Genomic DNA, 18,368 nt, shown 5'->3' on the forward strand with positions numbered 1-18,368 from the left:
TCGTCATCTATTCACGTCCACGTGATACCAAATTTAGTACATATGATGCTAGCGAAACGGCCGCGAGCACGCTATGAGCGTGGTATGTTGTCATGTTCTCACATTACACGCGTGTCAGGATTATGATGTTTGCGCCAGTCATATATTTCGTCATCTATTCACGTCACGTAACACTAAATTTCGTACATGTGGAGCTAGCAAAACGGCCGCGAGCGCATCATGAAGGACACATTATACCCTGATGAAGCGTTGACGCGCACCCACGCTTGGCACAGCGACACAACGTTAGCAAAATGCGAGCACCCTATTGTATGACGCCATGCGCGACCACCGTCCGTCGATGCGGCCCGACAGCAACCAGTGCGAAATGTGAATTGTTGAATTTCGTGCCGATGCGATATCCAGACAACACTGCGTTTCCCTCTTTTCGTGATGAAGTGACACCGGACGTGCTCAAACGCGCATGCGTCAAAGCAACGCAGCGCGGCGGGCGCCTGCGAGTATAAGGCAGGACCACCGCCTGGCGTGGGAACACCGGCGTGACCCGACGAAACGAACGCCGGCGAGCACGCGCACCGCGTCACGTCAAAATGTATTGGCGCCTTGACTGTGGCATGTAGTCGTGTTCTCACGTGACTTGCATCTCATGATTATCATGTTTGCACCAGTCACATACCCTCGTCATCCATTGGCGCCACGTAATACTTAATTTGGCATATGTGTAGCTGGCAGAGCGGCCACGAGCGCATCAGTGTGGCACGTAGTCATGTTCTTCCTAGAAAAATTGTGCCTGGAACATGAGTCGCGAACGCGCTGCCCTATCCTCTGATTTTGCACTCCTCCTTCGGTACCAAGGCGAGCGTCTCTGACGGCCGCCCCCTGCGAACACAGCAATGCTCTTACAGTTACCCAACCAATTCATCTAAAAAAATATCCCCTATCTTTGAATATAAATTAGGAAGCTGGCCTATAATTGATTAGACTCTCAAATGGCCCTCCTTTACGAATCGCAGTGATTCTAGATACTTTAATTTTGCTTGTAATTTTACCAGGCGGCATAGTCGTGTTAGTGGAACTGAAATTCTACAACGCACCGCATTTAACGCTTTAGCTAAGGTTTCATCTGGTCCGCAGGAGCAGTTTATTTGGGGGACATTACACTATTTTCTACTTCATAAAGGTCTGTCGGAAAATTGATGGGAAGAAGTTTTTAGCAATATAGCTTTCACAGGGCAACTGAGAGAAATCTTTTGTATAGGCACCCACTGAAACAAATGTTGAATAAACACCTCTGCGATATTCTTTTCGAATGCCTTCGATTTCTGGAAATCTGGCCAACCTGTTGAATTTCGAATTATTATCTCCCTGAAAGTTTTTCATATTGCTCTGAAGTTATCGGGAAGACTAAAAAAATTATACATGTAACCCTCTGCCTTGGCCCGCTTATGTCCTTATGCAATTTATTCTGAATATTTTTTAGGTCACAAAGATCACTTTCATCTCCTGTTTTTTAGCCCTTCTGTGTTTATTTTGAGTACCGGTTGGAAGGCAATGGTTATATATTGACACAAAATTAAGATAAAAATAGGTTGTAAGAGACGTCAACCTCATCGCCTATACCTCCCAGGCATAAAATGCCATACTAATTCGCCATGTCTGCTATACCTCGAAAGGTTGTTCGTTGTGCAGCCACATTGATTGATTGCTTGATTGATATGTGAGGTTTAACGTCCCTATACCACCATATGGCTATGAGAGGCGCCGTAGTGGAGGGTTCCGGAATTTTAGACCACCTGGGGTTATTTATTGTGCACCCAAATCTGAGCACATGCGCCTACAACTATTCCGCCTCCATCGGAAATGCAACCGCCACAGCCAGGATTAGATCCCGCGACCTTCGGGTCAGCAGCCCAGTACCTTAGCCACTAGACCTCCACGGCGGGGCGGTGCAGCCACATTTAAACTGTTCATATTTATGTTAGCCCTAGTCTCGCACATATGCAAGCCTAGAAGAGCTGCATGGCCAAGTAGCGTGACGATGACCGGAAGTGCAAGACAGGATGAGGAGCAAGCCGCAGCGGTCCTTTATGCCATTGGGCTGATCTGCGCCCGAAAAACAAGTAAAGCACAGTGCGGATGACGGTGCAGTACTAAGGTGCCCAAAGCTGCGCTCGCTTTAACAATGAGGGGTGTTTACGGTGAAAAGCGGCCTGAAGATAAGCTGACAGATCACGCATTTATGATGGAGCGCTAATACACACTACTTGCAAGAATCACAAGTGGAGCGATAGAGATAGAAAGTTATCGCGTCCCTCTCAAAGAAGTATTCGCCCGATGTTTAAAAACAACCAAAACCAACAAGTGTTCCACGTGAAAACAGATGAGAAAGAAAAAAATGAAAATTCACACATGACGTTGCAAACAGTAACGCCTATTAACGCGTGTGATGGATGTCAAGCATACGACATGCACGAGTTCTGGGCGAGAGCTCGTCCTCCCATGAAGGCGAAATTCGCAGTCCAGTTTTAAGCCCCAAAGCAGTGCCAGAACAAGTTTTCGCCGAGTCCTCGGTGGCTAAAGGGGTCCAAATCTACACAGGCTCACCGGATTTGTATTCTGTATGGTGGCGGAGCAAGTTGTAGCGTCTTGCAGTGGTGAACTGTTGTTCTTTAGTCCGCAGACGTGCAATTCGTCAGGCTTGCTCTGCGTTTGGAAGGTGCGCAGCAGCGTCATGGTAAGCATCCAACTTGGTAAGCTTCACTAGCGCCGCCGTGAACCTTGTTCCTCTGTCCTTTATTAGAACCTTGAGCGCTCCGTGTCGCACTAAGATGCAACGGGCTTTTTCAGAAGAGTGGTCAGGGCATGCGCACTGGTGGTGAAGTGACGCGCGCCGTGTCTCTTGGGTGCCACAAGGTGGGCACAGGTGTGAGCTGAGTAGAACCTGGCGTCGCAGGTGTGCAAATCATCCCACAAAATACGAGGCCCCGAGATTGTGTATCAGTCCATGGTGGTCTTATTCGGAGGCAAACCCAGTTTCAATATTTGCCATCTCCACTGGCAGTGCTGTTCGGACATAAAGTAGGTTTAATAACGAAAAACACTGCCACCTCTTATGCTGTTCCATTCGGTAGGGTTTTTACTTCAGCATAAGTCAGCAGTTACGATGGCTAGTCCTTGCCAGTATAGTTGAAGTAGAAAAAGGGCCCTGAATGTTTATTGCGATCTGTATAAAACAGTTTGTTGGTGGTGGTATCAGGTCCAGCAATGCGGCTGGCCTGGTCGGTGGCTTCTCCGTTCGTAATAAAGGCATGTTTTAGCGCATCGCGTGACTTCGACAGACAATAGAAAACACCAAAATATCTCTTGAATTTGGCGAAAAGTGCGCGAATACACAAGATTCCTGGCAGTCAGTTTATCGTGGGAAGCCTGTAAAATCTCATTTCGAAGCTTGCTGTGAAAGACAATAAGATAGAGTGTCTTGTTGGGCACAAAGTTTTTTGCGATGATGGCCTTTGAAGACAAAAGGACGAGAACCACCGCCTAAATGTTGCAGGAGGTGATGACGTCTTTCTTTCTAGATATTCAAAGATACGCTCAAGCTTAGAATCCGAAAGTTGCCGTTTTGCAAAAGTGCTGCTACTGATAGGTGCGCAAAAGCTGTCGTCGTGATCGTTCTTTGGGGGTTCCTCGACATAGGGCCCTCGACAAGAAGTCTGCGTCCGAATGTCTCTTCTGAGACTTGTCTGTTGCCTTGACATTTTATTCCTAGAGACAAAGACTCCATCGAGTGAGACAGCCAGAGGGGTCTTTTAAATTGGAAAGCCAGAAGACGATTTGATGGTCAGTCACAACCTTGAATAGTGATCCGTAAAGTTGCGATTGGAATTGTGATTTCGCCCAGATGAATGCGAGCAATTCTTCTGAGTAGTTAAATAGTTACTCTTTGCCTTAGACAAGCTTCCGTATTGAATTGAGTGCGCTCCAGTAGTGTTCCGCGTTCCATTGGCAGCCCTCGTATGCGGTGGCTACTGGATGTCATCTCTTTGGTTTTGGGGGTCTCGCCTTTTCCAGCAGCAGTCGGGTCAGGGGCCCGGTGCATTTCCCGCTCTATCACCAGTGCACGCTGCCGCAAGTGTGAAGAAACGTGCACGACAAGATGAGAAAAGCCGCAACAGTATATTGTATAATAGGCCTCAGCTTCGTCCGAAAAACACAAGTGAACCACAATGCGGGTGGCGAAAACAAACTGTCTGTCGCGAAAAGCAAACCATGTGTAGATTAGATACAGTGGGCGCTAACACTTGCACTAACGGTGGTGTTGAAGCTGGCACTCAACGCGGTGTTCCGTGGGAGAGAAATCAAAGGAGGCTCAAAGCAAGCAGTGATGAGCCGATGTTTTCTATTAGAACATGCCAATCACTTTTAAAGGCCAATGATAGACAGAAAACTCCAATTGGACACAGAGACCCCCGGTCCGCTTTAGGTTAACGCTTACGCTGCAATTTTTTTCACAAACGCCCAGGAGAAATCTCCAATCGGCACTATTTTGAAGGTCGTTATCCAGTGACCATCTGTAAGGAGTGGCCAGTGTACGGTTATGCAGCGCAAGCAGTCGGTTTTTTTTTCAATCAAGAAACTCGGCAGCAGACACTCCCTGCGTCGGTATTGCAAGGAGACAAATGGGGGAGTGTAGGAGTGGAGAGAGATAGAGGGGACGCGCGTGCGCAATGGGGGTCTAAGCGCCGTGGCGAGGGGGGCCCATAGTTTCCTCAAATTAACTAGAAAGGACTCTGGCGCTGCGATCATTCAGCGACCATGGGAATGATGATTATGCACAGATTTGCGAGTCTTCGTATACTTGCGAGCGGTCAATCATGTGCACACTTGTGGCCTCGTTTATTGCAGTGTCCCTGTTTTGTTGCGATGTAAAGAACGAACCCTTTGGAACTTCGTGACCCTATTTGGAAAAGGTTCACGTTGGAGCGCCGATACGCGCTACTTACGCGCGTAAGAAGCAAAGCGATAAGAATGGCAATTTATCGCGGCAGTATGTAGTACAAAACTGAAACAAGAGCTTTGACGCCGTCAGCTCAGCCACAGTGGAAAAGTGTTACCCCAAATCAGGAGGAGCCGCGGTACCGAGACGGAGTGTGCGTCTGAAACGTGTTTTTTTGGAGATAAGTTTCGTAGACCACAAATACGTCGTAAAGCTCTTGGATGAACGAACCGTCATTTCACGATCATTGTCTCAACTTGAAATCAGAACCATAAATTTTATATGTTTTACTTGTAAAACATTTCATTAAAAAAACGCATGTGATACATCGGAAGTATTTGGAAGAGATAGAGCACTTCCCTTCATTTTTCGTGCCACTGAATAGGCATGAGAGATCTTTGTGGAGTCAGGACTTTATCATCTAAACGCGCATATAAAGCAGCATGAGCAATATTATGGCACATTTCACATACAAGACAGCAAATGGAGGAAAGTGAACGAGGTATCGCAGAGTTCGCAGGTTTGGAACCAGATGGCGGTTGTATAAGTCAAGGGTTTATGAAGCTCTGTTCCTACACTATGTAAAGTTTCTGCTTGAGCAAATCTCTTTCCAAGCTAGCAACCTAAGGCGTCCCACTATATATCAGGTGCGAGGAGAACATCAAGTTGTCGCTTGGGGGGATAGCTAGGGCCCATATTTCAAGACTTCCTGTTAACGATGGTACAATGGTTGCGGTGCCTAGCGGTAGTGGTGACATTTAAATTAAATGAAATGGGTGGAGTTTTCTACGAGTACTCAGCGATGTCGGAACACGCTCAAGAACCTGAGGTAGTCGAGGTTTGAGGGGCCCTCGAGTATGATGTACCTCACAATCTTGCCGGGATTCTCGCATGTAAATACTTAAATATCGTCCGCGGGCTCGAGCACGTCAAATATTTAAGTGCCTTACCTGATTGGTGCGGTGATCAAACTTCTCTGCTGTGTTTTGCCTGTGACGACCGTCGTATCCTCCCATGGCGTAGATTATTTCGTTCAGCACGGCTACGCTGACGTAGCACCTGGAGAATTGAAGCGTTTGTTTGCAACAAGCGTTCTCTTGCACAAGTATGACTAAGGTAGCGTTTGGTATACTTAATTTTATAAATGTTTTTTTTGCAAATGCGGTATAGTGAGCAGTTCACCAATGATAACAACGAAAAAGCGTGAGTCAGAAAGCACGGTCCTGAAAAGCGAGATAGATACAGCTTAGAACGTCTGCCGTGAACTGGAAAAAAACAGAAGGCAACTGAGCATGCGCAGATTTTTGCTTCCACCTTCCTCCCGACCTCTGTGCTCGCTGTAAGTGGATTGCTAGCATTTGTGTCATCTCATTTCCTCTTCTTCTAGAACTGCGTGTGCCAACTGACCGTCTTATAATAATGCGTCTCCATTCGTCCAACTTTATATCCTAATCACCAGTTATAACTCCATAACAAATTGGTGGTATTTATACCCCACTTTCCGCTGGCGTTCGCGCCCCGTGTTGCACTATTATTAAAGCCAAAGCCTTGGATGCGCCACTAAACAGGAACATAAACTGGCTTCACGTTTGGTGGTGTTGGCGCCAACGCGATTGCAGTGGAAAATCGCCACGCAACGACGTTACCTTGAGATGGCATCATGACTTCACACTTCATCAAAGTCTGTGGGGTCACATTACGTGACCTAATAAGATTCATTTCGCTTTCTAATCATGTTCGTGCAATGAACGAGCAACACGTAGATATTTATACCAGAGAGTTAAAACAGACAAATGTACAGGCAGACCGCCCAAAATTTTTCTGTCGAAGGTCCCCAAGAAAGGCTATTGTCTTCAAAAACATCATGAATATGAATTAGCGGAAGAAGTATTTTAAACGCATCACGTATATGACCTGACATAAGCGTATATACACTCCAAGCGTCAAAATCGAGCGCCAAGCCTCTGAATTGAGCAACAAGTGGTTGTTTCTGAGGCCCACCCATTACCAAGCGCTCATTTTTAATAGTCATTAGCAACACAATCCTCAACAAAGTGAAAAGCTGCGTAGGTTCACGTGTGGCCCTACGTAGGCGTAGTTGGCGTTTCGCTGATTCGCCAAAAGAAATAGTTATGTTGTGGTTGGCACTACACAACGAGTGTGTTTGCAAACGGCATTCAATGATGCTTTGAAATGACCAATGTTACATGAAAAGTCGTTCATTTCATTACGGCATGGTGGAAGAATGCACTCATTATCGAAGTCGGCTGACAGTTCAGCGGACGATTCATACGATGCTCGATTGCGTTGTCGGGATGTACCCTTGAAGTCAAAGCTGAAGTGGCCACTAATATCTGTTTACCCAGTCTCGATTCATTTTATTACGCGATAAAAAAAGTGATTACAAGCAAGCACGCATAGTATCGGAAATGAAAACGGCCAATCCCGCAGACGCAGACACATTTATCAGTTACTGTGTGCTGAAGTAGAATGAACTAGAACAGGCGAGTTCTCTAAACGACAGGAAGTTGAGCACAAACAGGGTCAGTTCGTTTCGGGGATACCGGGTTTTTTAAGATACTTATTAAAGACGATAGTCTTTCTTGGGAACTTTCGACGGAAAAATTGTGGTCTGTCTGTACATTTGCCTGTTTGTCCGCTCTTACGATACCTCAATCGGCATTGAACGGCCAACCCCATCCGCAGCGCTTACCAATATTGCTCAAGGTATAGCTTTCGTAGTTGTGCGATTGTTAACTAAAAAAGCAAATATTGCGCATATCTGAGGCGCCATAACAACGTATCTATGTTTTGTATGTCTGTCTTTGTACTAGAAGGAGCACACACAAGTAACGCTAGGGACTGTAGCGTTTAACGCGCTGCGCTGACAGTGCAATGCGATGCTCAGGAAGGCGTTTCCAACGCTTTGCTACAACGGCACGGTGGTGGCACCTGTCCGTCGCTTTTCATTCTAGATCTTATCAGCTCCGTGACTGGCGCGCATATTTCTCCGCGGTTGCGCATGCCTTCCTTTTCGAAGATAACTGCCAGGTGGCGCTCGTATTTAACATGCCTAGATGCGCTTGTTCACCTATGTTACACGCTCGCGGCACTCTAACGCGGCGCCTTCAGAATACCATTCACCAGTTTTCTTGCGCAGAACATCGAATAAACGCTTCGTTCACTCTCTCCAGGCATTTACAGTGTAACGTGTAGATTCGGGCCAATTTTTCAAGAGTTGAACGCGAAAGCGATGTTCCGTCCCCATAATGCATATTTTAACGTCTTAGTGCTTTAGTTACTAAAGAAGTTCCTGTTCTCTATTACTACAATGAAATCAATAAAGACGAAGGTGAGTTTTTCAGTGAATCTTGCCGATATGAATGCGTTCTGTGAAAGGGTAGAGCACTTTAAATCACGAGCGTATTATGCGTGAAATGTTTTCCAACTTGCTATGCACCCAGTGCGCGGTCTTGAGGCAATGCGCTCACTAAGGTGCGTGCCTTCACTAAGAGATGGCTGGCTTTAAACCAAAAAGTCTTTAGTATGATCACATATTCGGATGCCTGATGGCAATCTTCGCTTGCACCACGCAATATTATTGCGATATCGCATGTTTTATTGGGAAGCCTGCATACAGCATGTGTGTTTCTGAAGCAGGTTGTTTTCACTGCATTACCAAGCAGTCGCACGGCTGTATGGTAGAGCAGCTGCATGCCTCCCAGACGGCCTTGCTTCAATCCTCACTCGTACTCACAAATTGTTATTGCTCTGTTGACTGACATCTTTGTTAATTTTTCGGTACCGGACCAGCATATCCCTTCTCACACACAACCAACGACGCCGAAGCTAACGCGGACGTCTAGATTTATGCAAAACGAGCCGCTTAAGGCTGTCCTGTTGAAAAGAGATAACGAGCAAATGCGCATTGCCACAGAAATGAAAATGGCCACTCACGCAGATACATTTATGCAGTTTACTGAACGATTTGAGATGGCGCGCACACGCGCCTGTACATGCACGTCACACATATTCATCTGTCCAGAGGTCTCAGGCTTTTCGTCGAAAGTAGTAACATCAGATGTGTTATTTAAGATACACACAGGACGCCAATAAACGTGGACAATTGCCAAACGATGAAATAACATGTTCTCAGCTTTTTACCTTCTTACAAAAATTGGAACTGAATAAAATAGAAATGGGCAGCAACGGGTAGCTTTACGGGGTTCTGCGAATGGTTGAGAGGAGTTTAGCACATGCTTCCATGACTGAATTAGAGCCTATCGTGCCGATTTATGGAAACAAACCTAACCGAATAACTTCGTGTACCATAAAATGTCAGCTTTACATACTGTGATCTCATGATTGAATGAAAAAGTCTCAAACGCCAGTTACCTACTTCAACAAATCACATGTGAATCTATAGAAAGTTGATAGGTAAATTTTTAGGAAATTGAGAATACTAAAAGTAAATCAAAATATCAAAATTTGTTGTTGGGCTACATTATTCCCAACCTTCCATACTGTATTGTGCAGACTTAACAAAGAACAAATATAGAGCACCACTGCACAAGACAAGCACTTCGACTGCGCACTAGTGCTTCTGTCCTATGATGAATCCGCACTATGCAGTGTGCAAGATGGCGAATATCTTGTGGGTCTTGTACAGCTTTTCTTACGCAGAAGCGCACCTCTTGGCATGCATCGGTGTGACGGAGCGCCATGTCTTCGTGTGTGCATTGAAGCATCGCACGCTGCTGAAATATTCGTCGCCATTGAAGCCTCCGATTACGTAGATTTCATTGCCGATGGCCACGCACTTGTGATACGCTCGGGGACCTTCGGGATCCACCTCCTGGACCTGTGTGCCCAAAGAAGCTGTGATAATTCCTGAAGTTGTTTCGGTGTTTTGATAATGAGTCGCGTTAGCTGAAACTATAATCGCAAATAAATTAGGACAGTTATTCAGAATGAGGTGCAGCGCTCTACACAAAAAAGTACGCAAATACCACTCATTGCAGGAACCGGTTTATTTAAGGCTGACGGTGGTGGAACCGATTCATGCTGTAGGCTACAAATCCGACCACTCTCAGGGAACACATTCCCCGAACTGTGGTTCGAGTGGAACGAGTGATCAGGATGGCGTATGCTTTTCTATGCTACATTTTGCGCTAATTTGACTTTTACTGTGATGCAATAAAACCCGCAGTCATTGCGAAGGCAAAACTGACTTGTGATAAGTGGGGTAAAGCTTTTAGAATGCTTATCTGAGAGTGTGTATAACAGTCAAAGTATTTTCTGAATGTGCACAAGTTTCGATGAAGATGAGATAAAATATAATTGTGAAAAATAACATGTGAACTGACAATTATGAGAACTAAATTTGAGCTTTTGTGCACCACTAAGTAGCCTAAAGTTTTGGAGGTCACAAATCTGCCGCTGTATTTGTTACCACCAAGCAAGCAATCGAGAACGAGTAGAATGAGAGTTCAGAGGCATGTGTTTTTCTTTAGCGAATGAATCGCCATCTCTCATTCCGTGCCTTATTCCCCGATTCCTCTTTACAACCTCGGCGTGCGTTGGCTGGCCGTGCTGCTCAGTTCAGTCCTGGACAATCAGCTATGGGCAATTCAGCGGGCCGAGGAAGCCGCTAGGAGGCAAGACCTTCTAGCCGACACCTAGGCGGGAGCCCAGCCCACTAACACGCCGAACATAAAATAAAGCTTTTCCCAATCATTCACCTTTCACAACACTCGCTCGCAAACAACTGATGTATTTCTGCACTATTTTCACAATAACAGAAACTCCGTCCTTCACAAGGCATGCCGAAACAGAGAGGAGATAGAAAAAAACACACACTTGGTTCGAATAAATTCGTTCACGAACCTCCCATGTTACGAAATGTTTGCTGCTCCTTGAGGAGTGAAGTAATGCAATACCCACAGGGTATATACTAACCTTAATCCACCTGTCAGCTTTGGTGTCGTAGCTCTCAATGTAAGCAGTGGGGGCTCCTTGCATCCAACCACCCATGGCGAACATGACTTCATGCGGAATGCGGGGACGAGCGAACAAGGGCGTTGGCACTTCATCGTTGTGCACCACCACGTCAAGATCGTACAAAAACCGCAGTGTGTCGATGACCAACGGCCTGAGAGGTAAAGAAAAGTGTGTCTTCCTCAATAATTTGTTCCGTGAAGGCAAGGCTCTTAAAACTTGTTCCCAGTACTAAGCTTGGGACTGACTTTGCTATACCGTTTTCTATTTTTTCTTCTAGAAACAAGAGCGTTGTGGTCGCTACGATTTATACTACATGGTTCTTGAACGAAGCAGCGCTTCTGACAAGCGGCGTGCATTCTTCTCATCTAGCATTACTTGCCCGCTCTCATGACATGCTTTACCGGCTACTCTAGAACCCTTAGGATCCATCTTTTGTCTATCGCGTGATTCAGCACAAGTCCGCTGGTGTGCTCAGGTGAATTGCTATGAACTAAGGTGACAAGTAATTGTCACTTTCCTCAAAGCTATATAAACTAATAATAAAAACATGCTATGTGGAAGCAGTTATTGCGCTAGCAAATAATGGCAGAAAGATTAGCAATAACCATAATAATTGCAATATAACATGGTCGTGAAATCCACCTGAGTTGTTCGTTCGTTTTCCTGACGCATGCTCCTCTAGTATTAAGAGTTTCGATTTCCAGGTCGATACGCCAATCTGCTGCTAAACAGAGATTGTTCAAGAATATTGTCAGAAAAAAATTATTGATCATCTTCCCGAAGGAAAACTTGATGGCGTGCAAAGCAGCAGTAGTGCGCACGGTGAAGACCCGGTTGAAATGGGCGTCGATGCGGGGGCTGGAAGAACAGTTTGAAGCGAAGCTCTGTGTAGCGTTTACTAGAGTGAAGTTTTCTTTTAAAGGCAAAGACACGGAAGGCGGATTGGGTTTCGTGCAAGTTCTATCGTTGATAAACAAGGCCAAAACAGTCAGTAGCAGGCGTACACTCATATCCTGCAAGCCATTTTTTCCATGACAGGCCATGTCCCTATGATTGCTGCGGATGTGCAACGAAAACTGTCTAGTGTGTCCACTCTACGTGTTGTCGACCTTGCGGGTAGTGGAGAGGACGACGCGAGCGAGAAGCGTGTTGCAAGCGGGTGGATGGGACGGCAGCTGCTACGGGTGAGGGAGAAAGTGACGCCAACATGCAGCTGTGGCTTAACCTTCTTAGCATCGCTGCGACGCCTGCGGCGAGGGGGTTCATATGGACGTACGGTACAGTGTTAAACGGGCTAGTCAAAGAGCTGCTTCGAATCTAAAAGGTATAATTGAACGGAGCGTATGTATCACCAGTCAGCGGCACGTCACGTTCAGTTACATTTCTCACAATGTGACTGTCCTCATGTCATTTGGTGCACCCAAGTGTGCTAATACCTTTATGAACGCTGAGGTTGCATTTCTAATTAGTCATCGCCATCAAGGAGCCCACCGGATACATGCGGTTTAAAAGTGTTGTCAATTTCCTTGATCGACTACGGCGCGTACCTGCAAGATTCGTTGTCCGAGACAAACTTGTGTGACTTGATCTTCTCGACGAAAAAGTTCGTGTCCACAAGACCCGTCCGCACGCAGCGCAGCAGCCGAGCAATGTGCTGCTGCCGATCGGCTGAATCGTGCTCGATCCAGCGCACCACCGCTTTCCACACGGTCTCCTCTTTGACGATGTTCAGGTTCTCGTCCGAAAGTATCGCTTCCACTTCGTCGATGTTCAGGCTGAGCAGCTCCTCGCTTTTCTTCGACACCTCGATGAAGTTTTGCATCAGGTAGCTGAGAAAGAAACGGAAGCTTCTAATGAGGCTCACGTGGCCCTAATTATGTAAAAAACCACGTATAGCTCTAATCAAGGACAAGAAGACGAGGCCTAACTTCCAGCTTAGTTTATTGTGCAGCGCACGAATACATATATAGGAGTCAAAGAACTATGTGATAAAAGATGGACAATACAAAGATGCGTAAGGCAAAAGAAGAAAAAACAAAAAGACAAAAATCTAAGGGCAATATCTAAGAAAACTATCTGAAGACCAAAAAATCACTGTTTGCGAGCACCGTTACATTAATGAACTCAGTTGGAAGTCCGCGCTCGTCTTCTTTTCCGTTTTTGTCGTTATGAGCTCGCGCTTTAGCAATCGTCATGACCTACCAACTAGCCCAAGCCGTCACGCTTCTAACCATGGGTAGAGAGTATAACAATGGTCATGTTATGCCGTTAGGAATTATGTAGAGATTTTAGGGTCATTTCCGCCGTCTCTTTCAACGTCGGCGTTGCTGTGACGCGATAACGCCACCCCGCCTGTCGTGTGGTCTTTCATGCAAATGAAATCATGCGAGGCTAGCCGATGATCTCGTTTCAAATTGGTGTGCAGGACCCGGCCTTGTTTTGCCACGCGAAAGGCGTTGGCCGTTTTGGAGGGAGGGCTGTGTGGTTAGTGCAGCAACTGCTCACTTCAAGCAGCCGGGCGCCATCACGCGCGCTTGGTGTCAATAGCAATAAACAGAACGCTTACAAATATGTACACGATGTACTCACACCCTCAATTTGTACCGATGTGCTTAAACCTTTAGTGTCACCAGCTAGAATAGAATCATTATGCTGTTATAACTACAGAGTAGGAATTCACATTTGGTGAAGAGCTAACGTCCAATAATTGTTCGTTGTTGAGTAGGTCTGTGCAGAAAAGAAGGTTTCTGCGCGCTCTAAATTGCCTTCCCACTCACTTGTACGCCTTGGAGGCGAGATCGGAGCAGTTGTACAGCTTTGACACGTTGTGAATGGATATGCAGTTTTCAGGAGACATGATGGATTGGAGGAAGTCGCAGCAGTCCTTGACCATGCCCATAACGCAGAGGTAGTCGGCGGCCTCGAGCAGGTTCTCCACGTTGTCACAGCCCACCCACGTGACACGCTTGTAGGCGAACTCCACGATGATGGCCATTATCGCCTTGGACACACCCGGAACCAAGACCTCCTTGCGCAGTACTCTGTTCAAAGTACTCCAGAAAAGGGCCCTAAAAGGTATTTAGTCTAGATAATGACACTACACATTATGCTTGCCGCTCTTTCATATACATTTACGCACTAGGAAAGCTATATCTTCCAGCTCATCCGAATGGTACGTGGCACGGCAACTTTACTAATAACCCGTAAGTTCGCTTTCAGGCCAGCCGGTACACATTTTCAAGTACTAGATTCCTTGCGAACATCAAAATGATGTATCCCGATGCTTTAGATGACTCTTTTGGGTTCAGTTTTTTTAACTTCAGTTTCACTTCATAATTCTGTGCTGAAGCCATAAACAAGCACGTTACTTTTAAATAAATTACTTCAGGCTTTGGAAATGTCATAATAACCGTGTGCAACGTGTCAAACCACAAACTAAATGTAATGACGATGCGATAAGACAAAGACATGGGCATGAGCGTTCTCTTGGGAGGGGGGGAGGTGGTGTTGAAGCTGCTTTTTCTGGTTACCTAAGTGGAGGGTGGGGCAGCTCTGTGACACCTACACTCCACAGTTTCCTAAAATTAACTAGAGCGGACTCTGGCACTGCAGTCATTCAGCGACCATGGGAATGATGGGTGGTACATGGATTTACCTAGTCTTCGTACTTGCGGGAGGCGAATCCCACTTGCGGCTTCGTTTATTGCTGCGTGGTTTGAAATCGTAAGCGTAAAAAAAATAAGGTGGTGAATAAAGCAGAACCGTGGAACATTTGCTGATTTTCATTTCTTGAGGGAATGACGTTAAGCCACACAAACACACATGGAGCCAGAACTGCGAATTTTACTCAAATACGTGTACTACCTCTCATTCCCATGCTCGCTGAAGAGCCCTGCGTTGCAACTTCCGCAGACACTAGCGCCAGAATTCTCTCTATTGTATATTTATGAAACAGTATGCTTCACCCACCTGTCCCGTATGGAACACCCTGCACGCACGAACCTTCGGATAAAGATTGTACCATAGGCTGTGAGTAGCAACTATGTAAAATTATAATCTTTCGTTAGAGCTTCTCAATTTTTCTTCCTGCAGGTCTAACCTACTACATTCATTGAGTTTTCTAACAGTGGTGTTTGAAGGAACTGAATTATTGCAACACACAAGGGAACACTTTCATTTCAATTATTGTACCCTCAGGACCAAAGAAGACATTAAGGAGGGGAGTGGTGACAATAAGAAGTTTGTACAGCGTATGTAAAACAAATAGAGATGTAATATAAAAGAACAAAAATAAAAATAAGCAAACCATTACAATGCATAAAGTGAAGGAAAGGTAAAGAATGAATACAAACATAAATATTCAAAAAATAAAAAAGCACAACAAAACAGACATCAAATATATACGAGTGAATAAATGGCATTCTAGTTAGCAATGTTGTGAAAGCAATACGAAACAAGGAATTATCACCAATATATACAATGTCTTGGGGAAGGTGGTTGCACTTTAATGACGTCCTAGGAATGAATGATTGACAAAATGTGTTAATGCTGCGTGAGAATGGTCGATGCGAGGCGATACATAGTATGGATTATGAATAAGCGTGTGATGCAACGTTGGCTGGTGAAATACTTTATGAAGCCCCGCCGCGGTGGTCTAGTGGCTAAGGTACTCGGCTGCTGACCCGCAGGTCGCCGGTTCGAATCCCAGCTGTGGCGGCTGCATTTCCGATGGAGGCGGAAATGTTGTAGGCCCATGTGCTCAGATTTGGGTGGACGTTTAAGAACTCCGGGTGGTCGAAATTTCCGGAGCCCTCCACTACGGCGTCTCTCATAATCATATGGTGGTTTTGGGACGTTAAACCCCACATATCAATCAATCGAAATATTTTATGAAACAGTGTTCAACGGGAAATTTGGCACCTGGCTGCAAGAGATGAAATTGATAGGTTAGTTTTCATGGCTGTTACGCTGGCAGTTTGTTTATAAATGGAAAGAATAAAACGAGCTGCGTTACTCTGGACTAGTTCTAATGCGTTAATTAAGTTTGTGTTATGAGGGTCATGAACAGCTGAAGCATATTCTAATTTCACGCGGATTAAAGTTTTATACAGTAATAGTTTTAAAGAGTCCGGAGTATGAAAAAAGTTCTGCCTGAGGTAGCCAAAGGTGCGGTTTGTGTTGTTAACGACGTATTTAATGTGTGTTGCCCAATAAAGGTTGGATGCGATATGAATTCTTGAGTATTTGTATGAGGTTACTTGCTTTAAGGGGAGGTTATTTAAGTAGTATACTTGTGAATAGTTAAGTGACCTAGATACATGCAAATTATTAGGGAGAATGGCAATAAAGTTCCCTTGCATGAATATCTGAATACTATGAACAGAAATCTCAACACTCAGAATATCGAGAATACTGTTGCAGGACTTTGATGTAGTGCATCGGATACCTAAATGTAGAAGTATTAACAAGAAATGCATAACACAGGTACAAGCGCATGAGCTAGCTCACGCACACACACCACAGAATCACATATGTGAGTGAATGTATGAGTCAATCACATATGTGAGTGTCTGGTTGGAGCTCGTGGCAAGCATCTACGGATAACTAGCGTGCCCAAGCATCGGCTCTGTTGAGCACAGTATAACCTCTTGTTTGACAGTTACAACCTTTTAAGGTCTTCGAGAACAATAACGTGGCTTGCAAAACCTAGATATTCCACTTGAAACTCGATTTATTGAAGTGATCAGGGCACTAAAATGTTACTTATACAGGAGGTATGTAAAACCCGGAAGACATTTTTTTGGTTTCTTCACTATCTAAAATTGTAACGTAGCCTCACACCGACGCCACCACGGCATTTTATTTCGCACTAATACCCGCCTGCGCTTGTAAAAAGTACTCGAGTGAAGCCCGAGCAAGAGTTACACCCTCATGTTGGGGCAATACAGGTGGAGTACACAATCACGTAAAACCAGGAAAAGCTGGCAATATTAAAAAAATGCGAGAGAGTAGAGCATTAGAGTTTCGAAGAGATGATCAATGCCATTTGTCGCACAAAGAATCAGATAGCGAAGGAACGACCGTGTTCCTGTGAACGCATTCGTCGAGACCTTAAATCGCCTTTGGTCAGTGCCAAAAGATACGCAAAATCGCCACCAGTCTATACGCACGCCTTCGTAGAGATAAAGCCAATTTTCTGACTAGGGTGGCTAGTTGTTATAGCGCGCATACGTTACAGCGCACCCCTGCAAAAACCATTGATCCCTCCGCCTCAGGAATCGGTATCACATTAAAGTAAAACCTACACATTCAAACCTCGACAAAAGTTCTATTACAGGTCCTAAGCAAATAATATTGTCCTCGATGGCAGTTTTGACTAACAGAGAGTCGTCTAAAAGCAGCATGTTGTGTGAAGCATTTTCTAATATAAGTACCACAATCAGTTATCAAAGAAGACAAAAGCAAATGAAAAGCACCGCCACGAAAAAACAGAACTGGGCAGATAAGAACAGAAAAAAACTGATATCTTGCAATATCTTGGATTAACGCATATATTAATAAATTGGAAGAACACGCCAATGTTTGCGCCGTATGTTATGCGCTTTTGAAATTATTAGTGATATGCTGCAATATACACGCCACAGGAGGACAGCATAAGTAGTGTCCTACCATGTAGTGTCCCATAAGTAGTGTCCTACCATGTAAAAAGACGAGTAAACTGCATTGATATCGTCAGCCATTCAATCCCGCTGTGCTGTGGAAGGAAATATTTGGTATAAACAGGAAGATGCGTAAATCAGTGACTAAAAGAGCATATCTACAACAGAAATGTTGCAGTGAGAGGTCATCTAGGACTGTACTGCATGCAAAACATCTAGTCAGCCTAGTCGGAACAAATTCATGAAAATACTTTGCGCGGAACCCTCGGGGACGAAGAAAGGAGACCAACAAGCGCAATCTGACAACTTGCTTATTTTTGAAAAAAAAAAAAAGCTTTGCTTATAACACTGCGCAATCTGGGCTAATCAACCAGACAACACACCATACGCGCATATAACAATGCGCAAGCACTCTGCGACGCATTTATGTGAGTTCTCTTCGTGGGAAGATTCGGGTGGCGTTTCTTGCCTTTCTCTTATCACAAAATGTTTCCTGGCACCGAAACCCTCTGTACATCCAAATAGGCATGTGATATTGCTCGTTACGGACATTAGCATCGCAATTAAGGAAGATGAAAACGTGCTGCAACATTTGCAACTGTCCTGTACCTTATCGCCTCGGCCATTATGCTTGGCTATGGGCACTGGTCCAGAACCGCTGGTTATGCTAAATGTTGTTATCCACATGCCTCAGACCATTTATTGTTCTCAAC

At 45.1% G+C, this 18,368-nt stretch overlaps 1 protein-coding gene across 1 annotated transcript in view; it reads right to left on the minus strand.

Annotated features, from left to right (window-relative positions):
• Positions 1–18,368, minus strand: part of LOC119177936 (uncharacterized) — a 101,024-nt gene that overhangs the window by 23,496 nt on the left and 59,160 nt on the right. Inside the window, exons 10-14 of the mRNA XM_037429117.2 lie at positions 13,774–14,064; positions 12,544–12,825; positions 10,955–11,147; positions 9,688–9,857; positions 5,947–6,055 (exon numbers count right to left, since the gene is read on the minus strand). Coding sequence (XP_037285014.2) covers positions 5,947–6,055; positions 9,688–9,857; positions 10,955–11,147; positions 12,544–12,825; positions 13,774–14,064 — 1,045 coding nt within the window. The remainder of the gene's footprint in view (positions 1–5,946; positions 6,056–9,687; positions 9,858–10,954; positions 11,148–12,543; positions 12,826–13,773; positions 14,065–18,368) is intronic.

Source organism: Rhipicephalus microplus, chromosome 1, assembly GCF_043290135.1.
Source record: "Rhipicephalus microplus isolate Deutch F79 chromosome 1, USDA_Rmic, whole genome shotgun sequence".
Lineage (NCBI taxonomy): Eukaryota > Metazoa > Arthropoda > Arachnida > Ixodida > Ixodidae > Rhipicephalus > Rhipicephalus microplus.